Below are 18,103 nucleotides of genomic sequence, written 5' to 3'. Positions count from 1 at the left end.
AATAAAGAGTGAAACTGATTTTGAACTAGGCCTCTTTCATTGCCTCCTGCCTCTTATTCTCCCTTTAAAACTGAAGCCCAAAGCCATCCTCCTAGGAGGCATGCTTCGGTGTTGCATCGCATGTGTAAGCCGTGCGAGGTGAGTCGCTACGGCAAGGCGTAGGGGCAGGGTGTGCTGGCTGTAGCCCCGGTCCGCGCTGGCAGTGCTAATGGGACTTACAGCCCTGTTTTCCCCCAGGTCTGAGGTTTTCAGGTGCTGCTCCGTGCATCTTGGGGCCTGCGGCCATGGGTTCAGCTGTGCGTTGCAGACGGAGCGACTTGGCGTTTAGGGCACGCTTAGATCTCCGACCTCGACCAAAAGCGGGCTGAGCCTTGTTGCTGCGTGGCGAAACAGCTGTTCTCCCTGGGCTGTGGGTGAGTGAACCGAAGTGACTTGTGGAGGGTTGGTCGCTCTGAGAAACACCAGGCTATGACTTAAACCGTGCTCTGGCCACTCCACCCTCGGGCAGCAGGCTGGGCCCTCACCACTTCTTTGCATGCAGCCAAAGACTGAATTCAAGGGTCTAGTAAATGTCAATGGGGGTGGTCAAAACCCCGTTAATGTCATTGGGATGCACGAACGTATCTGACCTGAGATGCTGAGGGTGTCGGAAGAGGAAGCTGGTCTGATAGAAGTGGTCAGCATGGGCTGCTCGTGATGAAGGAGCTCTGTAGACGTTAAGCTACCGCAGAGGCACAAGCTCTGCAAACCCCTTGCTGCCGCCACGGCTGGAAGCGTGGTCCATGGTTCCTGGGGACACGCGGTGGTGGTTGGAAGCATATTGCCATTAAATATTGAAGGGAAGGAGGGTGATGGGACTGATGTGCTGGACCGCAGCCCTGTGCATGCTAACAGCTGGGCAGCGCCAGCCTCTAGGTTTGCCTACGCAGAAAAGCTGATCAGTTCTGACCGCAGCAGCGTTAAAGAAAACGTGCGTCTGTCTAGCTGTGTCTTGTGTTGCTGTTTCTAGGGAAGCTGGGCCACAGGCACTTGCAGCACCTGTTTTGGATTAAAAAAATCCTCAAAACAAACGCGCAGGAAGAACAGCCTGCTGGGAAGTGGTGCAGCTCCCTGTACCCATGTGCTTAAATTGACTCACCCAGGTAAGTAAAGCACTTGGAGAGCACTCAAAATTGATGCAGAATCAGTTTTAAACAGGTGAGTGCAGGCAGGAGGTATAACGGGACCACGGGAGGGCACGTGTGCTGCGGTCTCTTGCCAGAGCGACCCTAGGTCCTGCGCAGGGGTTCGCTTCAAAGGCAATCACGGGATCTCTGGGGCTGCTTCCCTGCTCCGGTAGGGCTGATCAAAAGGGCACTGAAAGGAGACCCTCCCTCCATTCCTCTCCTGTGCTTGTGTTTAAGTTATGGATTTTATTGTTCCAATAACTTTTATCTGAGCGTGTTTTTGGGGGAGGGAGGAAAGAGATAAGGAGGGAGGAGGCTGAGGAAAGAATGTGCTTTTTAGACTCCGATAGGCCTCCGACTTATCACTGGGGCTTGCTGCATTGTTTCAGCGTTAATAATCCAAGAGGAGGACTTAAGGGGGAAATGGCTGGAAGGGCTTCAGTCGATGCGATACGCTGGTGGGAGGAAACACAGCGAAGGCCCGCACGGAGCAGCCCTCTTCCCATTTCGTACAGATCTTGTGCCCTCTGCCAGCTTATCTGTTGGTGAAGGGATCCGTTAGCCCGATTCTGGGAGGGGGGAGCTGAAAACGGAGGAGTGAAGTGGGGCAGAGCCCAGCTGGGCAGGGTGAAAAATCTCCTGGAACCGGTTGGTTACTTTCCATGTTACTGTGCTACCCTGTTTTCTCAAGTAACGGCTGTGCAAAAGTAATAACTGCTTTTTCCCTGCTTCCCCCGCCGGTCCTGTGCAGCAGGTTACCTGCCTGGTCTCGAACGACACTATTATAGCTGTTCTCTCGGGTTTTATCCCCAGATTTTGCCCTGAAATATACAGCTGGTATTTGGGAAAATACGGTACTGAGCTCTGAAAGGTGGGTCTGGGAGAGGAGCCAAGAGGCTCTTCTGCTTGCTGTGGGGAAGGAGGAGGCTGGGGAAGCGCCTAAAATCAAATCATGGCAATCCTGGACTTGTTTAAGGGAGAGAAGAAAAAATTAAATTGGGAAGGCTACTGGCTTATCCTGTGAGCTTCACCTCTCCTCTCCTGCTGTCTCCTAACAGGGCTGGCAACCACAGAGCTGGAGCCCTGCACCTGCAAAGATGCTTTCTTAATCCCCGCCTGGGCTGTCAAAGAGCTCCTTTGGGCTCTAGCAGTGGTGTGTGGACGTGCAGGCTTTTGGATGTCAGCTCCCAGACCCTTTGCTGTCCTCCAGGTTCAGGTGTCTGAGGAGAACAGGGTGGGTACCTGATGATGGAGAACAAGGTTGTGCCTTTCCTTGTGTTTTCCATGTGAAGGAGAAAGAGGGAGCTTGTATGTGCGGGTCTGCATCATTAGTGATTTCCTTTGCCCGAGGAGCGCCGCGCAGTGCTGGGGGCGGCACGCTGTCTCCCTGCTCCCTTCGCACCTCTCTGCTTTTGTTTTTTGCCTAAGGTCTCAGTGGTTTGTGTTGCTTAGTGCTGCCTGGTTTAACTGGGCTTGCTGGCTGCAAGTACCAGCTTGCTTGGAAAGCAGCAGGTTACCGCTAACACCGCAGATTTACAGCCTGCTTGCGGAGGGCAGAGAAAGGTCAGTGCGTGGGCTGAAGCGGTCGGCTCGGGTGAGATGTGCACTTAAGGTTGGGAGAAGTCCTGGAGATTCAGCAAGGCAGATGCAGAAAAAGATGCAGGGGAGAAATATCTTTTAAAACATCTTTAGCCATGGAAACAAGCTGGCTGGTGATCATAGTTAAGGGTTTGGGGAGGACATATCTAAATGGAGCAGATGATCCAGTTCTTCTCTCCTGCCTGGAGATCCGGTCCTGGTCTCTCTTTATGGAGTCTCTTGCTACCAGACACTGAGAAACAGCTGCTTCCAAGTGTGGGTCAGGGCAGCGGAGCCTGCCTGCATCACCGGCCCTTTGGACGGGAAGGGACGTGCGGGTGCCTTCTGCCTTTGCCAGTGCTTGTTTCCAGCAGCAGCCCCAAGCTAATGCTCTAATGAGTGAGCGCTGCAGGTCAAAATGGCCAGAGATTTGAAGCAAGGTGGTCCTGCAGTGCCGTCCTATAGCTGTTTTGGGCAGTGACTTCTTGTTCTGTTTGGCATCAAAGTGGACTCCCATCGTTGTCCTGTTCCCGTTTCATCGTGCTTGACTTTGCTTTCCGATGTGCCAGTGAAGCCCTGTGTGGAGGAGGAGAGTGGTACAGAGTAAAGAAGAAGAGGAAGATGAGATTTCTCTCTCCCGTGAAGCACAGATGGATGCAGAAGTATTTCTGAACAAGCAAGTCTCTCAGCACTGCCTCCTGGATGCCATGCTATCGCAGAGTAACATCGCTGTCCTCTCCTTCCCCTGACAAACAGGAATTAAAAGTACTACTAATAAAACCCTTTTGCTTTCTTGAGGAGGAAAAAAGAAGCCATGAAAATGCTAAAGGACATAAAGGGCATTCATGAAAGGGCTGGATGGTGGTTATTGCAGCAGGGGGAAAAACAACATTATTTCACTGTGCAGATAAAAGGAAGTGGAAAAGCAGCATATTTATAGCTAGGGAGCCTGGATTCCTTGTTAAGCCGCTATTATCAAATTAATGTCAAAATGCATCAAACAGGCACGAGTGTTCTGGGCCCCTTATGCAAAGTGCTTGCAAATTGGTTACAAATACATTTGTTTACAGGGTACGAGGCAGGAGCGAGCTAATTAGTCATTGTAGCAGGGTTGTTTTGCGTGGGTTTTTTTTCTTTTTTTTTTTTTTTTGGCAATTACACAAACAAGCTGTTTTGAAGTATAAATACGTGCTATGTTACAGCCCCTTTAAAAAGGAATCAAACAGAAATTGCAGGATGTGGAGGGCTTAAAGGGAGCCATGTGGTGCGGAGCATCTTTGCCTCTCCTCCCTGGCCTCCGCGCAGATGTGTCGGCCCTTGCTGGGAGCAGAGCTCTGGGAAGTGGTGTGAAATCCTGGCTGAGCGCAGTGAGAGGACGACGTGCGTATGGAAAGGGAGCAGCTTGCATTTTCGGGTGCTCTGTTGGGGCTGATGAGTGCCCCTTGCATGGGGAGCGGTGCTGGGGCATGGATGGGGGCTGGCTGTAGCTGATTCAGCCAGCTGAGCTCCTCAGATGCTGCAGCCAGATCCCATGTCGGGGACTGAGCTGGCCTTTTTGTTATGGGATGTGTTAAGGTTTCAGCTATTCCTGCGCTGTCTTGCCAGCAGCTTGGCTTGAGTGGGGGCTGTGTGCAGCCTGGAGTGACCCCATGGCTTCTACCTTCCCATCAGCAGGGCCTCAGCATGGAGAACCAACACTGCGTGCCACCATGGGGTCCTCTTCGGTTTTCCCTTGGTGTGCCTGCCGGAAACACAGGAATTCAGCTTTCTGCTAAACAGCTTGGGATATTTTGGAGAGCTTTGGCTAGCGGTAGCAGTGGCTTCCATGGTTATGAAGTAGCTGGTGTCCTGCTAGTGGGTACCAGCCATGGTTTGGAGGGATGCTGGGACTTGGAGAGCATGCAATGAGCTGGATGGGTGATGGCATCCCTTTTCCATGAGGAACAGGGTCTGATAACGAGGAAGGAAGAAAGAGCTTATCTGATCCTCAGCAATGGGAACAACGCGGAGGGGAGATGGAAACCTCCGGCTGCCCTGCATCTCAATGCATCCCATTCTGGGAGTAAATCACACCACACCTCTGCTGCTCAGGGAAGCTGCTAACTGGATCTGCTCCGGTGGGGGATGATAAAGCCAAGGGGGTTTTACTACCATTATTATTTTTTAAATTTACTAGGAAAGGGAAAGGAGAGATAAAGGAACAAGTTGTTGCCCCTCTTGTGCCGAAGGCTCCAGCAATTCCTAGCAAGAGGCGTGAAAACAGCCCCGTGTCTGCTTCTCCATTTGGATTCATTTCTGGTAAATATGCCCTTCAGGCTGGAATATCCCCTTCTGACAGCGCTGGCCTGTGGCCCGGCACCAGGCAGGTCCTGCACTACCTCAGGTGCTGGGAACATTGAGTTTAATGCCATCATAAAACACTGCTGTAGTTTCCATTCCCTGGAGGGGGGCAGTGACTGTGCAGGATGGCCGTGCTCAGCGCAGCTTTCATAGAGGTGCTTCCCGGCCAGCAAAGGTTGGTTGATGTAGCTGGGCATATCAGATCCTGCCTTGGCATGGCCAGGGCTGGGGGGCTTATTGGGGTTCCTTCTGGAATTTGGGGCTTTTTTGGAAGCACATGGACTTGGTGCAGCTGAAGGGTCACCAGCTGAGCTCAACAAACCACGTCTCTGATGGTAGCGATAGTCGGAAGTGGGATGAAGAGGAGTTTCATGTCTCTGGCCTCCCAGCTCTTCCATGGTTTCCAAATGTTGGGTGCAGCACATCGCTGAGCTCTTCAGGGTGGTATGTAAATACCACCACCAAGAGCGGTGGAAGAGGGCAGGGTTTTCACCAGCCTCTTGCAGAAGCTCTGATATCTGCATCAGGCTTTATTCTTTTAAGACCTAGAGTAAAATTTCTCTGCACATAGGACCTGGTTTTCAGTGGCACCTTCAGTACCCAAGTGCCTTGTTACCACTTTCTTTCTTGTCCTGTTGACATTTGCAAGCTCATTTGCCGTGGGGAGGGTGACTGATCCCGTCACAATCACAATGTGTGATTTTGAGGAATCTTCCCATTTCCAGCGTAATCCTATTCTTGCCCTACAGCCTCTGCAGGAGCACGACTCATCTGGTCAACAAATGTGTAAGCAGCCTACTGCAATCAGACTTTAACTAGGCGCCCAGTTGTTTTAATCAGAATGTGTCTCTCTTCATTTATGTCTGGGTTAAGGCTCTGATTTGACTGTCGTCTCCTGTTATTGCAGGTGACCGTGTAAGGGGAATGGATCCAGCTCTGTTCTGAGCGGTCGGGTGTTTCATGCCTGCTTTTCCTACGCGAGCAGTGCCAGCGTCTCCCTGCTCTCTTGGCTGGGAGAAGTCTTCAAATTCCCACCCTCTTTAAGTTATGCTGATTTGTAACCTTCTTGGACCAGTGCTGATCCTTAGCTGGACAAGTTCTTTTGCCCTTCACAACATTTTACTCCCCTTGAAATATTTGACTTTCAGATGAAGTTCCCACTAGTGTCTGGTCTAATGGCATTTGTGTTCCTCTGCCTTTACTGAAAACACTTCTCCAGTCTAAAATAGCATTTGCCTTTTTCACCCATCAGCAGCTGTCGATCATCTCCTGATACCGATGCACCTGGATCCATCTCTGCCTCACTGCTTTCCATGCAGGTTCCCTTCTTATACCCCAAATTCATCCTTGCTGAGTGTGTCACCTTCCCCTGATGCTGCTGCAGGCTGCGTCAATTCTATCACGCTGCTCTTCAGGGCAACCCAGATCCTGGGGGAAACCAGCTCCTTCTCCGCATCCCAGTGTTGCATCCACAGGAGCTTCTTTTGGGGCCAAGGTTAGTAGTGATCCCTGGACTGATCTTCCTTTCTCAAGGAAGTCAAATAATAATGGGGAAATCCAGTATGATCTAGCTCTCTTTAGGTGTTTATCTATTAGGTAACAAAATGTTGGTCCAATTTACCTATTTGCTTTACTTAGCATCTCTCAAAATGGTTTTTTTCAGCCTTACTTTACTTTTGACTTTGGATTAGCAGTTTTTCATTTCTTAGTTGACTTGTTTCCCTTTTCCTAAGGAAATGGACAGCTTTTGCTGTCAACCTGTGCTATGACAGCACTCACAGCTTGCTAATGTCATCTGTTAAAAATCCCGCAGTTCCCCAGGCCACCTCCTTTGACGTTCTGGGCTGGAGGTGAACATGTTCAGATCTTCCACATGCCTCTCCCTGAGGATCCCTAGGATCCCAGAGGCTGCTGTGGTCCACTGCCATGTACGTACCTTAGGCCACACGATATTTGTAATAAGAGGCAGCTACTGCTGATGGCTGACAGACAACTTGCATCTCATCCCAGTGATTGATGTAGAGGCTGCAGCAACAGACTGACTTGATGGAGCTGTTGTAGCGGGAGGGCGTATTGCATGGATGAGACCAGACGCACTGTGCTCCTGCACTGGAATTAACTGCGTGAATCCAATTCCCTTCGCAATCTTAGATTAAAAAAGAAGTCATTAAAAGAATCTAAGAAGGCATTAAGTGTGTATGACTCAAAGGGCTTAAAAGTTAAAGCACACCAGAGTGAAAGCGGTGTGGGCAGCCTTCCTTGCCTCTTGGCAGTAAGATGCAACCTTCAATTATGTCACCAGGAACTTTTTTTTTAAGAATACAAAGATCTGTAGGGTCTACCTACTGTGTTGGTTGTCTAGGAGTGCCACAAGGAAAAAGATGGGCTTTAACAACAGCCTGCTTTGTTCCCTCACCAGCTTGGAGCTTGCCTCTCAAAGCAGGAATAAAAAGTCAGGTGTGATATTGTATCCACAAAGTAAGTGTGCGATAAGGGAGCAAAGAGTGGCTGACAGCGGGAGCAAGGCGCAGGATTCCTGCGTGCCACCTTGCGCGTTGATTTGGGCACCTCCTGCAATTCCTTTCATGCAGGTTTTGTCTGAGATTGTTTTTGTTAAAGGAAAAAGAGAAGAGCAGTCTCAGTTTGGGGACAGGGCTGGCGTGTGGTGTCTGAGCAGAACGAAGCAAAGGAGCCTTCAATACCTGCTTTCCTCGGGCTGGCTTCACTTAGGGCTTCTGTAGTCGCTGAAAAACTATCCGTATTTCCTAGGGAGCAGTTTTCCAAAGCATCTCCTTTCTGTGCGTGCTGGCCCTGCGGAGCTGACTCACAGCTCGCTTTCTCCTTCTCCACCTGCAGTTGTGCTAACACCAGCGTTGCCCAGTGCCTGGATAAGATCAGCTGGGGCATGAAGAACGGCCGGGCGGTGGTGAACCTTGTGCAACGGTGGTGGTGGGGGCCAGTCTGAAGAGCTGGGCTGGAGGTGTGTGCTGCTGTGCTTGACTTATTGCTCCTGGTGCCTCGCTGCTGCGCTGTGCCAGGTTTGGATGTTTGCAAATGCTCTGCGTGGCCGCGGTGATGTTTCATCCCAGCAAAAATGACCTGGGCTCAGCCACCTGTGTGGTGCTGTCACCGCTCCTGGAGGACGCTGCGGAAGAGGGAGCTGCTTTGGGATCACGGACCATCGTGAGCATGATCACTACCTTCTGCTCTCAGTGCAAGATGCCTTCTTTGATGCAAACACCTAGCAAAGCCTTGCTTCAGCCCGACATGCGCTTAGAGTGGCCAAAATGGGCTGCTGGCTCTAAACTGGGGCATCCGCATTTCCAATCTGAATGCTTGCGCCTCCCGGGAAGGACGAGGGAAGCAGCACGCGGCAGCTGTTCGTGCCGCCGCTGGCTGTGCCGCAGCCGCCGCGCCGGTGCTATGGTGACGAGCCCGCTAGCAGGACCTGAGCGGAATAGCAGCCGGGTAATGAGCACCGGCGGCGAGGCGAGGGGGCAGTGCTGCAGAGATGAATTCTTGCCGCTTTCTGATGAAATCCGAGGATTTGTTGGGATGGGGAAGCCTGGGAAGGCGGCTCCAGGCGGCAGGAGCTGCAGCGGCTAATGTGTCTGCCTCGGCGGGGATGGGACGGGGCAGAGACCCACGCTCAATTCTTCTCCCTTTTTCTCTCTTTTTTTAATGTAGCGAGGTTGGAGGCTCGCTCAGAGAGCTCGGAGCTGCCGTCGCGTGAATACAGAGCGCTGCAGCAGTGACTTCCAGGCTGCCCTTTGGGCTGAAGTCCTTCCTACTGCAGTTCCCGAAATGCTCCGTGACCAAAATACACACGCAGCGCGTTTTGGGTGTCCTTGGACACGCTCCTTAATTGCCTCCTTTCCCCCTTTCCAATGGGGATGGCAACACTGCCCTGCGGTTGTGTCTCCTGCACCCGCCTGTGAGCGGTGCGGGGGACAGGAGCAGCAGCCCTTGCTCCGTGCCTGGGCAGCCGTTTGTGCAACGAGCCCTCGTGTGCTCAGCTGGGGCTGCTGTCCTCCCGGAAAGCACGAGGTTCCCGGAGCACAGAGGTGTCAGAAATTCCTTGAACCCTTGGAACGGTGAGGGAAACATTGCGGTTGTCTGGTCTCGGTGGTTTGTTGAGCAAACAGTCAAAGGACAAACAGGTTGCATCCAGACAGAGGGATTTTGCTTAGGTAACTGCTGGCCGGCGAGGCAGGAATAGGTGCGGAGATGCCGCCCCGGCAGGACGAAGGGAGCGGGGCTGGTGCTGGCGCGGGAAGGGCCGTGCCGGGGGCTCGCTCGGCCGCGGTGTGCCGCGATTCACGGCTCGGCGCCGCGGGTCCCCTTATGCTGCCCGTTCCGGCAGCGATTAGCAGCGGTGTCGGAGCAAGCGCCGGGGGTGGCGTGACGCTCGGCAGGCGCGGGGCGCCCCGTGCCCATCTGATAAGGCGGCGAGCGCTGCCGGCGGTTCCCATTAACCAGGTGTCCCCTTTCCCGCACAGGGCAGGTGCCGGAGGGCCGGCCGGCATCCGACGCGGCAGCGCGAAGCCCCACGTGGCCTGCACAAGGCCCCCGCTCCGGCCCGGCCAGGCGGCCTCCCCCATGAGCCGCTCCGGTTCCTGCTCCTGGAGATTTGCAGCCGGGGAGACGGGAGGTAGGTGCCTGCATTTTTTTTTTTCTTTCTTTTCTTTCTTTTTGGTGATTTATAGCAGCTCGGCGCAGGGCGGCAGCCGCTTTCCTCCCCGGCAAGGTCTCGCCGTTTGCCCGGGTTTTGCAGCCGGCGTGACTAAGCCGTGGGCGAGCTGAAGGCTCGGCCAAGGCCGCCGCGTGGCGGTGACTCAGCCGGCAGCGCATCGAGCGCAGCCCCGTTCTCAGCCCGCGGCCTCGGCCGTGGCTCCGGGGACGTCCCCATTGCCCTGTGGAAGAGCGAGGAGGGCTGGGATCGCAGAGGAGAGCAGGGGGATCCGTGCCCAAGGCAGATTCCTGTGGACCAGGCTTTTCCTCCCCTTCTCCGGGGGCCGTGGTGGCTCCGGGAATCCGCCCGGCTCCTGGCAGCTCTGCTGGGAGTTACAACTCCGCTGCGGCCTCCGTAAGCTGGCCCCGCTAACTGTGGGAAGCTGTCAGGCCCCTTGCTCCCCACCCCAAAGGCTGGAGCCTGCTGAAGACACAAGTGAGATGAGTCTGAGGTTCTCAGCTCTCAGACCTGTGCCTGAGGCGAGACCCCCCGGCCCCCCCTTCCGCAAGCATTGCCAATCCGTGTGCTGCCTGGTTACTTTTCCAGGCCAAGGGATGCCGGGAGAGATGAGATGCGGCACCTTCGGCAGGCGAGGAGGAGGAGGAGCTCTTTTTCTTCATAGCTTCTCCCGGCCCTCTCCCTGCCGGGGGTTTGGGCTGAGCCCTCCCGAGGCCGCGCGTGGCCCGTCTCCCCGCCACCTCCCTGGCCCCCCTGTCACTCTGCCCTGGTCCCTCCTGGGGCAGGAGGAGATGCTGGAGGTGTCGGAGCGTGAGTGCGTGCGAGCAGCAGCTCCCAGCACGGAGCCGGGCGAGCGGGAACGCCGGCAGGCTCGGCTCCGCGGGCAGCCAGACTGCAGGAGCAGCCAGGCACCGTTGCTGGTGGGACGGAGCTGCCCGGAGCGGTGTGCACCCGGGGTGCTGGGGAATTTGCTCGGGAACCTCCCGACCTTCTCTCCACCCAGCCGGCTCCATGTCGGTGCCTTGCAGGGAAGGGCACGAGCTCCAGGGCAGCCCCCTTCCAGGCGCGCGCTGCTGTAATCCCGGGGCCTGGCTTTGGGGGAGGGGGGAGCTCTGCAAGGACGAGCGCGCAAGGATCTTCAGAGCCCTCGTTTCATCTTCGAGGGAGAGTCTGGCAAATCCTCGGAGCCAGAACCGCCGCATTCCTCCGTTATTTATTGCCGGCGAAGTGCTGACGCGGCGCATTCTTTGCGCGCCGGCTCCCGCGCCGTGGGGCAGCTCGCCTCGTAGCCGCGCGCGCGGGGGGCTGCTCTCCAGCGGTTTCTTCCCGGGCGGAATATTTCGGTGCGAGGAGGAGCACCCCTCGGCAAAAGGGCGACCTCCCAGCCTGGCCGGGCTGCGGGCAGGCAGATGCGATTCTGGTGGCCGAGCAGAGCCCCGGGACCCCGTGTGCTGCCGGGAGCCTTCTTGCCCCGGATGGGGCGTCCATGGGGCAGACCACCTTCGGGAAGGGGCCGGGCTGGGCTGCTCTGGGTTGCCCCACGAGCGGTGGAGTTACTGGTGGAGCACCAGCCAGCATTGGGGCCAGCGTCCCCGATGTCCAGCGCCCTTTGCAGGCACAACGCCAGAGCAAAAAGAATGACCGGATAGGCAGGGTAAAGATGTTCAGGTGTTGACCTCTGGGTCTCTGGGATGGTGCTGCAGCCCCCGTGGGCACTGGGACCCCTCCGGGTGCAATGGGAGCCTTGCAGAGAGGGCGAGGAGGCACAGTGGTTTAGGTGGAGAGAAGATAAATCCTGTTTGCGTGATAGTGGAAGAGGAGTCAGTAAGTAGGGAAGACCATGAGTGAGTGTAGGACTGTGGTAGCCCTGATCCGCATGGGATGGAGCAAGGAGGAGGGGTTGGAAATGGTTATCCATCCCATTTCTCTTGCTATTAGAAAAGCCACCTCCTCCCGTCTCCCTGGAAGGTCCTGTTGGGGCCTCCTGGTGGCCATGGGTCAGGCTCAGGCTTGAGCAATTCCTGCCCTGGCCTTCCAGCTTTGTCAGCAGTGGATGCTTAGGATGCTGAGATTTGGACATCCAGCCACCTCAGTGGGATGCGATCTCGGGAGCTGGTGCCTGTCACATGGGATGACACACAGGGAAAGAAGGATGCCCAGCTTGTGTGTGTGTCAAGAAGTGCCCTGGGGACAGCGGATACAGCCAAGGCCGTGGACAGCAGGAGCAAGCAGGCACTGGAGAGACCTGACCCGATGACCCACGTGGTAGCTGAGGAGATGCTCGATGTGAACTGGTCAGTGGGTCAGCAATGCTTTCTGGTCGCTGGCTCCCCTTTTCAGTAGCTTTGATGCTGGAGGGTGCAAGCCCCCACGATGCACCAGTGAGACAAGGCGTGAAGGAAGTTCTTGGCTTCCTGGGACACTGAAAAGGGGGCTTGGGACTCTCCGGACTTGGTGGGAATGTGAGCTGGATGGCAGAAGTCTGGGAGCTGCATTTGGTCAGGTTGCTTGGCCGCTCTGCTGCCGGCCGGCAACGCTCGCCTGCCTCCCGGGGCTGTTGCAAAATGTCCTCTGCGGTGGAAGCTGCAAACGGGAGATGCCGTGAGAGGGGAGTGTTGTTTCCTGGCTGGACTCTAGCATTGCGTCACTTCATAGCGATCGCGTTGTGGTTTGGAGGAAGAAGAGACAGGGTTTGTTTGAAGGTTGTTTTGCACTTGTCTAGCCCGGTTCTTCTGAAGAAAGGGAGGTCCGTCGCCGCGTCCGTCCCATCCCTCCGTCCCTCGGGCGACGAGCAGGCCGCAGAGCTGAACTGGGACACAGCCGACTGGGGGCAGCAGCCGGGATCGGTCCTGAAGTCCCAGGTCCTTCTCCCTGGCGTGCTGAAAACAGCTTAAAAAACCACAGCCAGGGCGCGCGCGGAAGGGAGGGTGACCTCCAGGCTGCAAGCACGGGAGCGCTGCAGTCCCGTTGTGCCCCGGCGCAGGTTTCCACGCTGCCGGGGATTAATTTCCTTGGCTTTTTATAACTCCTGCCCCTCGAAGCTGCCTGCGCAGCCTCAGCAGAGAGGAGGGAACTTTGCAAGACTTGCAAACCCGAGCCCGAGAACCGTTCCCCGCACCCAGGAGGAAGCCCGAGGGAGGTCCAGGCAGGACCGCTTGGGAAGGCCTGCAGGCTGGGGATGGCTTGCAGGAAGACCTGGGGGCGAGAGCAGGGAGGAAGGCAGCGCGCGAGACCCCGGCATCGCTGCAGGACCTACGGAGGGAGGGAGGGAAGAACCTCCCTCGGGCTTCCTCCTCCTTCGGATCGGCTCTCTGGCCACCTGGAACGCAGCCTGTGCTGGTGCGGACGTGCGGTGCATCCCTTCCTCTCCCCTTACCTGCCTCTCCGGGTGGCCCTGTCTGCGAATTAGCATGTCCCCGGGGATGGCTTTTTTTTTTTTTAATTTTATTTTTTAAAAAATGCATGACTGGTAATTCAAGGGAAAATTGAAGAAATGATTATTATTACAGGGAATATCAGCACAGCTGGGGGAAACGTGTTCCTTTTTGTGCAACAAAGCATCTGTCAGAGAAGAGTCATGCAAATTGCTTTCACTTTTCTTCCTTTTCCCTGTTTCATTGATTCTGAGCCTGTAGCAGTTTGCTCACGGGGAGAAGAGTTTGCTGAACTTAGGAGACTTGGACAGTCTTGGTCCGTGGAGGACGTGAGTTTATGGAAGTCTCCGGCTTGAGGAGAGGCTTTCCGTTGCGAGAGGCGATAGCACCGCCGTCTCTCACCGCTTAGACCCGAGGGAAACTACGAGATTCTAGGGTTCTACTACTACTATTTTTAGTCTTGCTGGTATGTCTGATGACCCGGGTGTCCTCAGGACTTGCGCTGCCAAGATCTTCTCCGTAGCTGGGAAGTTTGGAGCGCTGTAACTTGCGGTGGGGTTCGTCACTGCTGCTTACGGGCGCAGAGAGGAGATGCCAGGAGGGACGACGGCCGTCTCGGGAGACGCGGCGGGCGCCGGCACGAAGCGCTGGGGCCGGCAGCCCTGCGCGCTGCAAACGGCGGCGGGTTGAGTCTTCTCATTCATCAGTCTTTTCTTCTGAGAACGAAAAGCGGACGAAGCCGCCGGGCAGCGCTGTGGTTCAAGCAAATTTCTGCTTCACTCGAAAAACAATATGCTTACGACCCTCCCCAAAACTCCGCTGGGTTTAAGTCTCCCCTGCAGGCCGGGTCTCGTTTGCACGTGGGAGGCTGAAGTTAAGCCCTTGGGTTTAGCGGCAGCGGATGGCTGCGGATGAGCTCGCGGGGACGCGCGCTTGCCCCACGGCGCGTGCTCGTGCGTGGGTCGGGGGAGCCCCCGCGCAGGCCTGCCGCCGAGCCGGGCGGGGGAACGTCTCATTAGCACGATGCCGGCGCTATTCGGTCAAACAGCAATTGGAATTTGTTTTGCTTGAGCTTGCTTTCCTTCCATGCCCTTCCCTACGAATCTCCCAGCAGATGAGTTTGATGGCAGGGAAGTTTCCAGGAAAGCGAAAACCCAAGGATGTTTGGGGGCTCGAGGCTGGAAACGGAGCTGGGCCCCTGCACGTTTGCATCGAAACCCAGCGGTCTGGTGCCTCCTCTCCGTCCGTCCGTCCGCGGTGCGTGTTTCTGCACTGCCTCTGGCTGCAGGGCCCGTTGCAGCTCTGGGTATTTCTTGCGCTACAGATGCGCAACAACATCGCGTCTTACTGAGGCACAAACTCATCTCGATGATGATTTTTTTTTTTCTGTAATTTCATGTATCGCCTCCTTTCCCTGGGCTCTTCCCGAGCCCAGGAACGACTTGTCTGAATAATTTAACTCAGAATTCTGAATCACAGATAAATACGGGATAATTGCTAACAGCTCGCAGACGACTCGCTGCCAGAGGAAGGCTAAACTCGTAGTGAATAATTTATCCGCTATGAATTATTCGCTCGGCTCTGTTACGGAAGAAAAGCTTCTTCCCAACCTTTGCCTGCCAAGTGGCCTGTCTGGGAGCGACTTTCCTGGAGCTGACTCAGCCATTTCCACGTGGCTCCCCCGGGGCTCACGCCCTGGCTCCAGCGCCCGGGCACAATCCTGCTCCCGGCTCCGGCCGAAGGGAGATGCACCGAGTTGCTCAGTCCATCTAAATAGGTCTGGGGTGAGGTTTGATGAGGTCTGTCCGCTTCTAGAGCTGTTCGAGGTGTTCGGGCAGTTCCTGCCCAGTCTTCCTGGGACTGCAAAAATACACCTCTCCTCACCTGCTGCCTTATGCTGGACATCTTCCAAGCGGCTGATCCATGCTGGAGCTGATCCAATTGGGGGAGCCCCCCCCCCCTTGCGATCCGCGAGCCCCCCGTAAAGCGCAGCCAGGCCGGGGCTCCGCAGTCGCACGTGCTCTCGCCCTGGGATCTCCCCAGGCTGTGGCGACGGAGCCGGAGAACAGGGGATTGCTGGAAACGGGATTCAGGCCTGGGGTGTTTTCCTGCAGGATGCTCGCTCTGTTAAATGTAATAACACTGCCAAACGATATATAACAAAGCGTCTCGGCACGCTTTGCAACAGATGCCCCCGGGCTGAACGAGCTGCCTGGGAACTTCTCCTGGCTGCGCGGAGACGCCTGCGATAGCCTCCGCGGAGCAGAGCGGGGCCGGCGCGGATCCCTCCCAGATCCGCCTGCTGCTTCCCGGTGGCAACGGAGAGCAAAGCACCCTCCTCGCTCCCGCCGCCTGCAGAGCTCGCTGGGCTCTGGCAGCTTCGGCTCATCCGTCTCCATTTGCATCCAGAACAGCAGCAGCAACAACAACAACAACAACAAAAGATTTAGGAGAAAGATCGATATTAGAAGAACCGATCTTTATCTTAGTTTTCATGTTCCTCTGGGGGTGGGAAACTACAGCAGGTATTGGGAATAAATCCTGCCTGTTGCGTTGATGTGAAACAGGAGGAAGGTGATGAGTTTACTGGAGTTGCTCCTGATTTCCGCTCCTGTGTCTGGTCCCTTAGGTGAAATTCTGGGAGCCCCGGAAAGGCGAAGCACGTGTTGGAGATGGGATCCTGCTGCTGCACCTCCTCCGACCTCTGCCTGGGCTCCAGCCTCCCCTGAACGCGGAGCTGAAACCCGCTCCAGGGAGTCGCTGACCCAGGTATAACGCGCTCCTGCTCCGTCCCTTTTAATTCCCGGCAGGGCCCGCTGCCCTGGGTGTCTCCTCCTTGCTCCCTTGTGGATGCACCTCTGCTGCAGCCGAGGTGTCACCGCTGCCCGCTCATTTTCCAGGTGTTTAGTGTGGTGGGGGAAGCTGTCTTTGCTTTTTAACCCCGGAGCAGTGAATTTAGGTCATTTCAAAGACAGCTTCAAGCTGCACCAGTTTCTAGAAGGCTGCTGCTTTCCTGTACAGCAGATTTTTGCTTTGCCCCTTTCTGCTGGTGCTCGATCCCCTCCCAAGCCAAAAGCACCCCGCAGCAAAGCGAATCCACGCGGATACCAGTCCCAAAGCGGGGCGATGCCTTTTGGGGGGGACTCGGCCCCCTTCCAGCTTGGTAGAGCAACCGGCTTTAGAGTCGCTTCTAACGTCGTTCCCCTCCCTTAGTCTTTCCTCCTCTCCGGTCCCGAGAGCTTGTGCGAACCTGTTGCCGGCAGGGTTGGTGTCTCCCTGGAAGATGGGGAGACTCTTCCTTGGAAAGTCCTTCCCCCGAGGGCGGCAGCGAAAGGGCCTGTCCGAGGCTGGAGAGCGTCTTCGCGGACACAGAGATGGTCCAGCGCGGCTGGGCTTCCCGCGCGGCGCCGGGGCCCTGGCGGAGCGGGATGCTGCCGGAGCTGCTGTTATTCCCCTCGTGTCGTGTTGCGTCGCGTCGCAGGAAGGATTTCTGCGAGCGCCATAAAGCGGCTCACGTGGGCAGAGCCGGGGCGAGCTCCGATTGCTGCCATTTGCATAACGAAAAAGGGAGAAAAAAGGCCGTCGCGGAGCCGCGATTGCAGCGGGGGCTCGGGCAGGAGGGAGGCCGGACTCGAAGCCGGTCCCTTGGGCGAGCGCCGGCTGCTTTTCGGGGCGGTTTGGGCCGTGGCCAGGCGGCTCGACGGTGGGAAGCGGCAGCGCTGGAGCTGGCGCTGAGCCGAGGGCGAGCTGCTGCCTGGGTGCCGGCGGCTGCAAGCGCCTCGCGGGTCTCTCTCCGCCCGTTCCCAGCCTGGCTACTCTCGTGTCCCCGGGAGAGGTCGGGAAAGCTTCCCGCTGCCGTCGGCAGGACGCGGCCACAGCGGCTCTGCGGCGGCTGCGCTGCTCCTCGCTGCAGGGTCCCGCAGCGCTTGCAGCTCCGCTCGCGGCACGGTGGCACCCGCCGCGGGGGGGTCCAGCCCCGTCGTGCCGCGGCGAGCGGGATGGGGCGCCCGGCGCTCCCGGGGCCGGGCCGCAGGGTCCGCGGCAGGCGGCGGGGGCTCGGCGGGGGTTTCCCGAGCGCGAGCCCAGCAGATGTCACTGCAGCCTGCGCCGCAGCCGCGGGACGGGACGGGACAGGCACGGTGGCAGGGACGGGGACGTGTCCCGCCGGGGCCCGAGGGTCCCACGAGCTGTGCTCCAGGTGCCCTTCGCCCCCTCGGGAAGGACCGGGACCCACGGCAGAAAGGGCTTCCCAGTGCCCGGGCGTTGCTAGCCGCGGAGTGGCTCCTGCCCCAGGGCCCTCGGAGCACCTGGATGGCTCTGGCTGGAGGAAGGCGTGATGTCCCCTGGCTGTCCCATCCCATCCCATCCCACCATGTCCCTCAGCCCGGGATGAACACTCTGGGCTGAGACACCAGCCCGTGGCCCCCGACCCACTGCCTTTGCAGAAGCCCTTTTCCCACCTGTGCCCAGGCCCGGGGGCCCAGGAGCATCCTTGCTCCTGATGCCTCCTGGGGTCCCCCAGGCACCGTCCATCCAAGCAGCCCGGCAGGAGCACGGGTGTCCCCTCGCGCCGCCACGGTCCCACGACCGCAGGCACTGGCCGTGCCCGGGGGGAGCAGGAGCCGCGCAGCAGAGACACCGTCCCCGTCCGTCCCGGGAGGAGGCGAGGACAGCGTAGGTGCGGCGCTGCCCTTCGGCGTCGGGATCCGAGTTACCGACCCCGCGCACGAACGTGCCGCGCGCGTTCCCCTTGGGCCCTGAGTAATCGCCTCCTTCCTCCTCCTCCTCCTCTTCCTCCCCCGGAGCGTGTGCCGGCTGATGTTTCCCTGAGCACTTCGCTGCCCTTCGGGGGAGAAGCGCTGACTCCAGATGTTTCCCTAAATGAGAACCTTCTGCAAACGTCGCAGCTTTGTTTTCACAGAGAAAGAAAATTAAAGGGCTGTTGTTACGATTAT

General features: G+C 57.0%; 1 protein-coding gene across 4 annotated transcripts in view; it reads left to right on the top strand.

The window, feature by feature from the left end:
* The window catches only part of FBXL18 (F-box and leucine rich repeat protein 18), a 41,286-nt gene extending 24,654 nt beyond the window's left edge, over positions 1–16,632 (top strand). The window contains exons 5-7 of one of the 4 annotated variants that reach the window (XM_067306612.1): positions 238–413; positions 1,010–1,142; positions 7,941–8,339. In XM_067306612.1, coding sequence (XP_067162713.1) covers positions 238–328 — 91 coding nt within the window. In that variant the 3' untranslated portion in view covers positions 329–413; positions 1,010–1,142; positions 7,941–8,339. Of the gene's footprint in view, positions 1–237; positions 414–1,009; positions 1,143–1,584; positions 1,815–7,940; positions 8,340–9,583; positions 9,736–15,777 lie in introns of those variants that run through there. The other 3 variants (XR_010885851.1, XM_067306614.1, XM_067306610.1) reach the window with 3 other exon arrangements.
* Positions 16,633–18,103: the final 1,471 nt, after the last annotated feature.

Source organism: Apteryx mantelli, chromosome 16, assembly GCF_036417845.1.
Source record: "Apteryx mantelli isolate bAptMan1 chromosome 16, bAptMan1.hap1, whole genome shotgun sequence".
Lineage (NCBI taxonomy): Eukaryota > Metazoa > Chordata > Aves > Apterygiformes > Apterygidae > Apteryx > Apteryx mantelli.
The sequence above is the reverse complement of the archived record's forward strand: the minus strand, read 5'-3'. Positions and strand labels throughout refer to the sequence as shown.